The 12,608-nt window shown below is 49.2% G+C and overlaps 1 protein-coding gene across 1 annotated transcript in view; it reads left to right on the top strand.

Moving 5' to 3' along the window:
* The window catches only part of CC2D1B (coiled-coil and C2 domain containing 1B), a 2,515,186-nt gene that overhangs the window by 358,098 nt on the left and 2,144,480 nt on the right, over nt 1-12,608 (top strand). Inside the window, exon 5 of the mRNA XM_069642198.1 lies at nt 4,078-4,242. Within this exon, the coding sequence (XP_069498299.1) occupies nt 4,078-4,242 (165 nt within the window). The remainder of the gene's footprint in view (nt 1-4,077; nt 4,243-12,608) is intronic.

Raw genomic sequence — 12,608 nt, forward strand, 5'->3', positions numbered from 1 at the left:
GAGTAGAAAGAATAGATGCGGGAATCCGGGTAAAAGAACCTCCATGCATCTACCATGGCCAGGCGTGGTAAGGATGATAGTGCAGCATAAGCTGCCCTGGAGAGATGACGGGGCTTGGTACCTGATCTATCAAGGGCTACGTCAAAGATTGTGTTAAAATCGCCCCCCCAGAAGATGGGGATAAGGGCAAGCCATCAAGAAGGGACGTGACCTGTGCATAAAACTCCGGGTCATCCAGGTTTGGGCCGTAGATGTTCAGCAGAACCACTTCCTTGTTCTGAAGCGTGGCATGCAGCAGAACATACCTGCCTTGGGGGTCAATTTGAGAGGAAATAAGGGTGAACTTGAGGCTCTTGTGAATGAGGGTCATGACCCCGCGGCTTTGAGTGGAGAAATCAGTAAAAAATCTATGGGGGCCCCAGGCTTTGGCAAAACGTGAGCACTGTTCCGTGCGGGCATGTGTCTCTTGTAAAAAAAGAATATTGGACCCATGGCGCTCGGCCTGCAGCTGGAGCTGCCTCATTTTTTTTATAGTTGCCCAACCCCCGTACGTTCTAGATCATGAAGGTCAAGTCACTCTCGGCCATAGATGCAGTGGCGTTTGAGTCCGAGAGAATGTCGATAGCCAGTGGATGAGTGCCACACCGCGGTCCGCCAGCGCCAACTTTTTAATAACAGAACCCCAAATATGACCCACCCACATCCCCCCCCAAACAGAGGGATGGCGATCCCAACCCCCCTCAACCAAAACCAAACTAGAGGCATCAGCGCCTGGGGGCCTGTAGGCGGAGCTAGCCGCGCCACTCCGGGTAGCGGCAGATCCAGTAGAGCATAAGGTGCCCACAATAGACATTACATGTAACTTAGACCAGGTATTTTGCACATGGTGGTATGGCACATATTTGTAGGATGAGCAGGGCAAGCAGGTTACGGGATAGAGGATCAGTGCGGCCCCAATGCAGGGAGGCGGCCGGACCTGGCCTCTCCCCGTCGGGCACAAAGGGTAACTGTAGGACCATGGTCAGAGAGAGAGGGTCAGCCTGGGAAATGTTCGTCCATAAACTTGGAGGCCTCCTCCGGAATCGTGAAAAAGAACACCTGGTTAGCGTGTTCTATGTGTAATTTTGGGGGATAGAGCATAGCGTATTTGACTGAGTGGTCTTGCAGCCTCCGTTTCACCGCTTGGAAAGTCTTGCGTTCACGTTGGACGGCTGTTGAAAAGTCTGGGTAGAGATGAATCCTTGCACCGCCCAGTAATAGCTCACCCTTGAGCCTTGCTGCCTTGAGGAGAGCGTCACGGTAGTTCAACACACTGGCTATGATGGGTCGAGGTGGGGCCCCCGGCTTAGGCTTAGCCGTCAGGGCGCGGTGCACCCGCTCAATAGCGAAGTGGGGGGAAAGCTTGGGTGAATCCAGGAGTGTCAACAATGTATGCTCAACAAATTCCTCAATTGGCTCATGGACTTCGTTCTCGGGAACCCCGATAATGCGGAGGTTGTTGCGCCTTGAGCGGGATTCCAGGTCCTCGTTCTTCTTCTCCACCTCAAGGACTCGGCCGGAGAGAGCAACAACCTCAGAGCGCAGGGCACCCAGCGCGTCCTCAGCGGAGCCGACCCGTGTCTCGACCTCCGACACTCGGCTATCAGTCCTCTCAATGTGGGCCTTAATTGATGATATAGTGCCGTTCATGTCGTCTAGTTTTGAGTGAAGTGCGGTGAAGCCCTCCCGGATAAAGTCCATCATGTTTTGGGGTTCAGGAGCTGTGTCAGATGAGGCGTCAGGGGCCTGTTCAGCGGTCTCCTCCGGCGATCTCACCGCTGCCTTAGCAAACATGTTGATGGAACTCTGTTTCCTCGCGCCCCCCTTGGTCATCCTGGCGACGTAGAAGGTCGGGTGGGATGAGGGGGGATGCCCAACAGCACAGGGAGGAGCTCGGACCGTGTACTTCGTAGCTGCGGGTGCGGGGTGCGGTATGGGACCGGAGGTAGCACGAAGGAGGAACCAGAGGCTGTGAGTTCAATGAGTAAGAGATATTGCGGCTGCCAGTGCAGGTTGATGGAGTTTAGTTAGCCCGGGGAGAACAAGAGCCCTCTGGGGTGGGGGTGATGATGACCAGGGGTTGCCGTGGAGGTAGGGGTTGGCCAAGTGCAGGGCGGGCCGGCCGGCCGCAGCCTCGGGAACAGCGATGTGGGGTAAAGTAGGTCCCAGGTGAACAGCAGATCCGGTACGGAGTGGTGGCTCCAAGGACCCCACGGCCTACTCAGGAGATAAGAGACCCCCCAGAGTAGGGGTGTGGGTGACCGGCGAGTTCCAGGGCCCCCCCAGTAAGGCGAATGGGTGCAATCAGGGCTACAAAGCAGGGGGGGGGGGCACACTGTTGGGTTGATGCTGAGGGGAGTCCGAGCGCAGAACGCGCGGGGGAAGACCAGTGTTCCAAGTGTGCCCCAGAGTCTCAAGGCCAAGCGGTGGGGGCGCGCAGCAGCACCCCCCTTGACGTACCTTAATCACTCCTGGCCCGCCACACAAGACTGCAGGGGAGGGCGCCACTCGGTGCCCCGGGGCGCACCACGGCTCCAATCCGCAGTGGGGGGGGCCCAGTAGAATGCTGTCCAGGGATCCAGAGGCCCCAGGGAAGGTCCGGCCACGGCAGCGGCGAGGGAGATCCCGGGGAGGCGCGGGCCGTGGCTGCCCCGCAGCAGCCGGAGGCGGTCCCGGGGCAAGAGCGGGGCCGAGGCATCAGGGGAGGTCAGGCCCCGGCAGCGCCGAGGGAGCCTCCAGGGAGGCACAAGCCGCCCAGTAGCAGCGGCAGCTGTCGCGGCCCCCCCGCAGTAGCCAGAGGGGGCCCCAGGTCCAGAGCGGGGCCGAAGCACCGAAGGGGTCCGCTCCCACAGGGCGGGCCCAGGTAGAGGTAGGCAGTGGGGGCCGGGATCACGGAGCACCTCGCGGGCCCACCTCAGAGCGGTCAGCAGAGTCAGAAGTGTAGAGAAGGGGGTCTCCGGAGGAACGCAACCAAGGATCCAGGAAGGAGCTGTGCAGCAGCAGCGATCGTAGCCGCAGCGCTCCCGGAACGGTGGGGGGGCCAATCCCGCTCGGCGGGTCCCAGTAGAAGCAGGTAATGGGGGACGGAGCCCCGAGGAGCACCGCAGGTCTTCACCGGGGCGTTCCGCAGTCACCGGGATGCAGGGAGGCAAGCGCGTCTCGCCCAGCCAGGTCTGATATTGGCGCGAAGACGCGCTGCCGATGGGGGAAGGGGGAAGGGGCGCCCAGATCTCAGGATCCCCAGCCACGATCCGAACAGGAACAGAACCGGGTGGTACCCTGTTGCCTCAGGATACGAGTCGCACTCTCCAGGGCCGAGCCACAGAGCCAGAAAGTGCCCAAAAAAGGATTGTGGGATCTACCCACCGCGGAGAGACACACTCAGGGGGCCATCTTGTTCGGCGCTCAACAGCGCCCCCGGGATGAGTCATTCTTGACTATTGGTTTTTTACCAAAATAGCAATAGTGATGTGACCTGTAAATATAACTCTCGAGGTTATGGCTGGCTTTAATGTCCTGGGATGTTATGTGCAGGTCCAAACGCAGTGATAACCACACGTCCACTTTGTCACAGTCGCCAAGTTACTATTTTCTCTTTGTTTACCTTAATTACTGTAAAGCATTTTAGATGGAGATGCAAACCAATAGAAATCTGTTGACAGGGTACCAAGTGCTACACATGGACTGAACACACAATGATGGTTGTAATCTAAATATTTACAGATTGGTGGGAATATGCCTTTTTGCTCGTTTCTAAAGCCATTGTCCATAGAAATTGAGATAAATTGTGGCACAGTAGTTCAAACTAGAATAGTATTGACCAGATTTCAATATTAAACATTTTGGGAAATTGTGTTTTGTATTGCTGGAAACGATCGACATCATCCTTTATGGGTGACTTAGATCATTATCTTTTACAAAGTGGCAATTGGCGCTCGCTTTTCATTTGATTATAGATGATAACCCAAGTTGTCCTTTGTCTGTGGGTTTCCTGCAATGTTTGCAGAGCTCTATAAAATTGGTTTCTTTGTGCTGTAGGCAGAGTTGCAAGAAGTTGTGGGAGAAGACGAAGAAAGCGAAGAAACTCTGAGGGAGGATGAGAGCTTATCAGAAGCATACAATGACACAGCAACTACAGAAAAACCAGTTGCTGTAGAACATAATCTTACTTCACCAGTGGCATCACAGGAACCCAGCGCACAGGTACGTCTCCCTACCACTGTTTGAAAGGAATTTTTTTATTGCAAAGGTACTCCCGAAACTTCTACCGTTGGAAGATCTTTATTGTTGAACATATGGGTAAAATCAAATACACTTTCCTAATTAGAAAGACACAAAGAACATTAATTCAGGTGTAAAATCTGAATTAATCGCTCACAGTTTGTATAGTGAGGCTGCAGGTGGTGTGTCTGATTGAGCAATTAACATTTCAAAACAATTGTAAGAACTTCAGGAACTGCAGTCTGCATTTGTGCAATGGTTTCTTTAAAGCCAGTCACTAAGACGTTCACTCACTCTCTGTCCTGTTCAATTTAGAGTTGTTAGTATTTGTTTGCAGCGCTTGTAGTTTAGAAAAGGGATCCCCAAGTCTAGTGTTCAAGAGCGCTAGCAGCACCAGATTTTCAGGCTAGGGATTGACCATGTAAATATCACCCAGTAAGATTCACTATATTCGGGTTCGCTTTGTGTGGATAACATGAAGTGGATTTGGCTCTTGCATTCTGGACTTGGAGCCCCCGCTTTACAACCATTCAGTTTAGTGAGCAAATTCCTTGCCTTACTCATGTTTGTATTGTTCCTTCTTCAGTTGTGACCCCCAGAACTCTCAGTATTTTGGACGAGGCCTTGCAGTGATCACACATTTTCCTGTTTTCTTCTCTACAGTGATACCACAATATCCTGTTCATGCTCAGCCCATAAAAAAGACATTGGGCCTCATTATGACTCTGCCGGTCCGGTTACAACGGTGCCGGTAAGCTTACCAGCACCGTTGTTACCGGACCGGCATAGTACAAGTCTGCGAGCCGGATGCCCTCCCGCCCGCCAGGTCTTACCTGGCTTGCCGAACAGCACCCGCTCGCAGACTTTCACGGTAGCACCAGCAGCGTTATGAACGGTGCTGGTGCTACCGTCCTCCCATTCCCATTGGGTCCTGTCGGACTCAAATGGAAATGGGGAGCAGCCTTTTCTGGCGCCTGGCTTCACGGCCCGCTGCGGCAGTAAGGGTCTGGTTTAGTTTAGTTTATTTGTAACGCGCAGCGAACCCTGGGGTAACTGGGCGCCAGACTTTAAGAAATGTTACAGGCAAAGGATTACAACAAACAGTAAGTGCAGGTCGATCAGTAGTTACAGGAAGGTCGACAGATGATACAATACGAGAAAAAAGAAAAGTACAAGGGAGTCAGTATAAGGATCGCTAGATGTTAAAGTTTAGGCGCCCATAACCGGCTGACAGTGTTACATATAGAGATACACAAGGATTGAGCAGGCAAATAAGTTTTTGCAGGGCAAATTGGGCATCCGTTTTTATCGAAGAGCCAGCTCTTTACTTTGGCTCTGAAGGTCCAGAACATGGGTTCTGTTCTGATGGTGAGTGGGAGGGCGTTCCAGTATTTGGCGGCTAATACAGGGAAACCAGCTCCTCCAGATCTTTTTAGTGTGAACCTCGGGATAGTGAGGCAGTGTGAGTACAGAGCTCTGGTAGGTCTGGCTTGCTGATGTTTGGTGATTTTGTCTGATAGGTACTTAAGGGCAGAGTTAGTCAGGCATTTATGGGTAGTGACTAGTGTACAGAGGGAAATGCTATCACGTACCGGGAGCCAGTGGGCATCCTGTCTGAAGCTGGTGATGTGGTTGGATCTGGGGATGTTCAATGCAGATCTCAAGGCGTTATTTTGTAGGACCTGGAGTCTGTTAAGGTTCCGTTCAGAGGAGCCTAAGAAGAGGGTGTTGCAGTAATCGATCTTGGAGAGTACTGGGGCCCTGGCTAGCGTAATGCAACTGTTAGGTGACAGAAATGATTTGCAAGCGTTAATCAGCTTGATGGTTTACGCAGTCGTGGAGGCAGTGGTATTCACTTGCTTCTTCAGTGAAAGGGTGGAGTCTAGGTAGACTCCCAGAGTTCTAATTTCTTTGGCCACTTTAATCAAGTGCCCATCGATGTTGAATAAGGTGTAACGTGGATCTAGTTTGTTTATGCGTATTTGGGAACCGACGATCAGGGGCTCTGTCTTCTTGTCGTTGAGACATAGGCTATGGTCTGCCACTGATGTCTGAATCTCCAGATATATGTCATTAATCAATTTAGAATCGTCTTCATAGCACCCTACCAGCATAATGAGAACCTGGGTATCATCAGCGCAATTCGTATATGTGACACCCAGGTTGTCAAGACGGTCAAAGAGGATCTTCATGAAGATGTTGTAGAGCGTTGGGGAGACACAATATCCTTGTGGCACGCCGCAGTCGATGGGGATTGGGTCAGCTGAGGCTACGGGTGCGAAGACCCTAGTGGTTCGATTGGAGAGGAATTACTGTCTCCAGGTAGAGGTGTTACAAGAGAAGGCAGCTGCTGTGGTCAGGTGATCAGTGAGGATCTGGTGCTCAACAAGATCAAATACTGCCGATAGGTCTAGCAGCAGGAGCAAAGTCAGATTACCATTGTCCTTGGCGTCATCTATTTGGATTTTGAGGTCCAAGAGGGCTGTTTCTGTGCCGTGTCTTGGCCTAAAGCCCGATTGTCTGAGGCCAAGTAGGTTGTTGTCCTCCAGGTGTTTCTGGATTTGTAGATAGGCCACTCTATCTGATATTTTTAAGAGGTAGGGTACAGTGATGATGGGCCTATAGGCCTATAGTTGGTGGGTGTATTTGGGGCTAGGTTTTTTTTTTTAAGAGAGGCATTACCCAGGCTTCCTTGAGGTTGTTGGGGACTAGACTTGAACGAGGAGTTGATCAGGGTAGTGATGAAGGGGGCTTGGCGCATTCCTGAATGATAGTGGCGGGACAGATGTCTCCTTGGCATCTTGAAGGTTTGAGGCCTTTGATGATTTTTTCGACTTCTTCGGCTGAAACCGGTGAGAAGGCGAAAAGTGGGCAAGGGGGGCTGATGTGGTTGGGTGAAGGGGTAGTGTTTTTAGCCAGGCTGTTCTTTTTTAACACAATTTTAGATTGAAGCAGTGGGATTTTATCAGTGAGAGCTTTTTGAGTTTTAGCGCACCAGTCTGCGTCTTTCACACAGTCTTCAGTAGGTGGGGCTGGAGACTCAAGTTCCCTCAGGATGCTGAAGAGTTCCTTAGTCCTAGATTTGGCATTTAGGATTCTGTTGTTATAGGTTTCTTTTTTTAGTGTTATGAATGGCAGATTTGTAAGTGGAGGCAGCAGAGGCGAATAACTCCTTATTAGTAATGGTAGGCAATTTTCTCCATGTAGATTCAGCCGCTCTTTTGGCATTCCGGAGGGTCTTTCGTTCAGGGGTGAACCATTTGTTAAGATGGGCTGTTGGTTTGGCTTTTTTTAGTTTAATAGGGGCAATGATATTTATGGCAGAGTCAAGTGTGTTATTGTAGAGATCTCGTTTTTTTGGGTCTAGTTCTTTATAGTTAGATGGGTCTAAGATGGTGTGGATCAATGGACGTAGGTTTTGGAGCGTTATGTTCCGGTTATTTCTAGAGAAGATTTGTGGGGCAGTGGTTGAATTTGGGATGGTACGTGCAATCTCCTGGATGTCAAAGGAGATGCAATGATGGTCCGACCAGGCGGTGGGCTCATTCTGGAGGATGGTGGTAGAGCAGTTGAGATCAACCAAGCAGTCCAGTATTCAACCGTTGTTATTCGTAGGTGCCATGATACGGTGGTTGAAGCCGAGATGGAGTTTTCCAGGGCTGAGCTGAGGCAATAGCGTCATTGGGATCGTAGAGACGTAAATTAAAATCTCCAAGAAAGATCATTTGTAACCCAGGTTTAATGTTATTTGTGAGTAGATCTTCAATGTCTTCCTCAAAGGAGGAGGTGTGACCTGGTGGCCAGTAAATGAGATGCATGAGGATCGTTTGTATGGCTGAGAGGGGGAGCTTAACGGACAAAAGTTCCGCCGAGGGGAGGCTTGCATGGGAGGTGGCTGTAAGGCCCAGGAGCGTTTTAGCTATGAAAGCTACTCTGCCTCCTTTGCCGGCGTCTCTCTGACCTTAATATTGAGTAGCCTTCTGGGATGGCTAGAGATAGTGCTGGACCTGCTGCCTAATGTAACCAGGTTTCAGTAATGGCAAGGAAGTCCAAGCCATTGGAAATAATGAGGTCAGCAATGTTGAGTGCGTGGGCAACCATAGACCGTGCATCAATAAGTGCTCCTTTGATGGTGGGGCGAGACCGAAGTGGTTCTGCCGGGCCTGAAAGGTGGATGGTGCCGGCTAGATATTTCAGGGGCTTCCATGGTCTTTGCTAGGCAGGTTGTAAGGAGGGCGGGATTAGGTTTAGTCGGCAGGGGGGTTGAATGTCCGGGCTGGTAGGTGTCTTACGATGTAGGAAACGAGACCTAGTCTCAGGTTTCTGATATTCACTGAACAAGGGAACCATGGAGAAGGGGGATAAGGCAAATAATTTGATCCATTCTGTGGGGCTGATTGGATGGGGTGGGGAGCCCATTTATGGTTGCTAAGAGCCCGAGGACCCTGTGTGTGAAGGGGGTGATTTCAAGGGAGGTAGAAAGTAGGTTTGGGTGATGGATTTGAAAATAATTGAGGATGGTTGCAATGGTAAGGGTGGCACCGCAGAGGGTAGCCATGAGGTCGGAAGTATGCTGGCTCAAAATTCAAGCAGAAGGCCAAAGAGCAGGGCGGATAACAGTGGGCTAGTTCAGAATACGGGCAGTTAGGCCGATGAACAGGGCATACAACGTTGGCTAAATGCAGAGTTCAAAAATGAGGCCAATGAGCAGGTACGGACAACAGTGGGCTAGTTCAGAATACGGGCAGTTAGGCCGATGAACAGGGCGTACAAAAGTTGGCTGGTGCAATATGTAAACAGTGGGTCAGTGTATAAAGCACACACGAGTAAATTAGTTCAGCATGAAGCATTGGGTAAAGTTGCAGTGGCGTACAACGGTCAGTGCGTTCAGCATGTAAAACCTTAGGACAATAAGCGAGATGCACAGGAATAAGCTAGTTCTTCATTAAGCAGTGGCAATGTAAACGTTAAACAGGCTTATAAGAGTTAAAACCCTAACTGATAGTACATGTAGTACACTCAGCCACTTTGTTTGATTGTGCAAGACATAGTATTTATTTATTTGCATTTTTAAAGCGCTCACACAGCCCGTGGTCATCGAGGCGCTGTTACAGGAATTGTTTGTTTTCTAGTTGCATAATTTTTTTTTTTTTTTTTTTTTGGTCTTAGTTGTGTATTTATAATGCGCTTAAATACCCAGAGGTTTCTAAGTGCGGACTGATGGATCGAACCTGTGTTGGTTTGTGTCGTCTTGCTTCCAAGGCGAGCACGTTGCCGCTGAGCTATCCTCCCGGGGCAGTAGGGATAGTATTAGTACTCACAGATGCCGGATTGACCATAAGTTGATAAAGAGTTATATAGCGGCCATAATCGAGGTAGTCTGTGGTGGTATGATCACGTGGTGTTGGCTTGGTAGGTGCAGGTTGCCCGCAGAAAGTTTGAAGATGACAAAGTCTACTTTTGGATGTTGGTGACTTGACGGTGTGGATGAGAGGGTGATGCCAGGCACGGGGTTGCGCCCTGTGGCCGCGATGCGGCAAAAAAGGCAAAGACAGGATCACGGTCCTTAAAGGCGGTCCTTAGATGGTGGATCCGGTTCTCGCCTTTCGGTGCCTGTTAGACACGGAAGTAGTGACCGAGCCTCAGAGCAGCCAATCAGCTGTTGACACGTTGCTAGGCTGATTGGAGGTATATGAATGTAGAGATGGGAACAATATTTCTTCACTATAGCCCTTTCAAGCCCGTGAAGATAAAGTATTTCTTTTTGTAGAATGGATGCCATGTCCCAGCATTGTGATTTCAGATACTTTCAGGCCCTTGCATTGTTCTGTATCCTGGTAGTTCCAAACGTCAGATAGCACGAGAGCTGTCCGACCAATGCCATCGGAAAGCGCATATTGTATAAAATGTTTAATACCAAACAGAAAGGCTCTCAGCTGGGCTGTCCAAAGAAATTCATCTCCTGAAAGGAGTCATGTTCGGAATTCAATAGACTTGGATTACTCTAACATCAAACTTCTACATTTTGTTGTTGTTTGCTGTTATTAATCTCTCATCCATTTGCCCCTTCATTTCTACCTATGGGATGTTTACTTATTTGATAGTAACAACAGGCACTTTTTAAAAGCTAAAAGGTATGAGAGTGGTTTCTCCCTCTACACAAGGTTACACACTACTGTTTCAGCATTATTTGTCTCTTTTCCAGTGGAGAAAATATGCTTATCTACTTCCTATGAGAGTTCCACTATTTTTGTCCACCCCATAGAATGCCAATGACAAATTCATATCTGCACATTGATTCTAAAAATGTGTCAGATTAAGAAAAGTTATCACACATTGGAACATTCAAATTCTCTGGTGGAGACATTTTAATATTGTACAATTGTGACAGTTATGATGTCACCTAGCTGTTAAGGAAAAATTAGGGACAGACACAGATGTACCAATGTATTATGGACTTGAACACAAATAAGGGTCAAAAAGTACTTTCCCAAACCAATTTGGCTTCTCCTGAACTCAAATATCAAATCCTATTCTGAACAGTCCTTTTTCTATGACATTCGGCAGATCCACCATTGGCTACTAACTGTCGGGTTTTCTAGAACGCAGTCTACTACCAAATCAGTAGAAAAGACGACCCGAAGATGAGAATCATGAAGCACTTGGGCAAATAAGTTTTCTGGTGCAGCCGGAAGAACTGCAGTTCAGTGTGCAGTTCAATGTGCAGTATAGTGTGCTGGCTTAAGGCATCTAAGCACCGTTTAGCTCAACTCCTTCAGTAAGGTGATGAAAGGGACAGTTTGGCAGTTCCAGGGAAATGTATTGCGGTAGCACGAGAGTAAGCTAACCATAGGACTAATTCACCACAAACATTGAGCATTGGGATGGAATTGGAAAACAGCAAGGTGAGGCTTCCTGTTAATGTAGATGACAGTATACATGGGGGGGGGATGTCTCTGTTTCAGGGAAAAATAGAGTATGTTTGGATGTGTAGTTATGGCCAGATACTATATGTGCCCACAGTGAATTATGTGCTATTAATACAGTGCATGTGTAATTTTGTGTATTTGTACAGTGAGTTTTGTGTTCTTAAAGCAGCTCATGCTCAGACGTGTAGTCACTGCCAGATAGGCATCCACAGTATGCTTTGTGCTCCTAATGAAGAGCATGCTCGGAGCTTTAGTCTTTGCCAGAAATATGCTGACATTGAATTGTGTGCTATTAATACAGAGCATGTGTAATTTTGTGTATTTGTTCAGCGAGTTTTGTGCTCAGACATGTAGTCACTGCCAGATATGTTCCCAAACAGAGCTTTGTGCACTTAATGCAGTCCATGCTTCGAGCTTTCGAGTGTGGCAGCTATGCGCAGTGTGAGAAACCTGACTGTGTTCTCCCACCTACTCCCCTGGGATCCTCTAGTCAGGTGGTCAGGGAAGGACCATCGCTTTTGGATCCCAACCCTGGGGCTGGACAAACGAGGGAGGATCATGAGTGGAAGGTCACAGGACACTGGGGGAAGAACATCCAAGGGCGAGACATGGTATTCCCCATTTTAGCGCTGCCGCTTCTGTGGTGAGCTGGTCTTCGCTGGTCCCTCCGCTCAGTTTAAATATCCTGCTGGGATTCCTCGTCTTCTTTTTTCCTCTTCGGTACGCTTTATTGTTGCGTTCGCCAGAGTAGCTTTGTATTTAACATAATTAACTGCATGCAAGACCTTGTCTTAGTCTATGTGTTCTATTTTGATAGATTCATTTATCCGAAACGACTGTTATTGCGAGCTCAGTACGTGTGTTATTGTGTGTGTGGCAGAGAGATAAGCACTCTTGTGTTGTGTGAACTGTTGAGCTGCATATGTGTCTGGGAACCACATTTCCCAGATACCTCTGTTGATTTATTCTGAATCCAGGCGCATCAGCACCGGCACTTCTGCAGCGAGCCGGTATTCGCCGGTCCTTGCCGCCCATCGCCGGCATGCCCTGTTTCTTACAAAGCCTGGTGAGTTTCTTAGGGTCTTTACTGTTTCATCACATCTGACTCCCGGATACTCCTCTGGTGTATATTCGAATCACTGTATCTGTTGGCACTACGCCTGGTTCTGTTGCTCTCTTTTTTAAATACATGATTCCTATTAAAACATGGAGTTGAAGTTGCGGATCACCTGCTTGAATATGGCCATGACCTATTCGGGCTCACTGAAACATGGCTTACCTCACTCATAACTAGCAAAGCCACTCTTTCGACACCTGAAGACTATGAGATCTTTCGAGCTGACCCTATTAACGGAAAAAGAGGGGGGTAGCGCTAATGTGTAAGCGTTCCCTTGACTGCCACACTATCCCTCACACTAG

Source organism: Ambystoma mexicanum, chromosome 1q (genome assembly GCF_040938575.1).
Source record: "Ambystoma mexicanum isolate Mex_15411 chromosome 1q, UKY_AmexF1_1, whole genome shotgun sequence".
Classification (NCBI taxonomy): Eukaryota; Metazoa; Chordata; class Amphibia; order Caudata; family Ambystomatidae; genus Ambystoma; species Ambystoma mexicanum.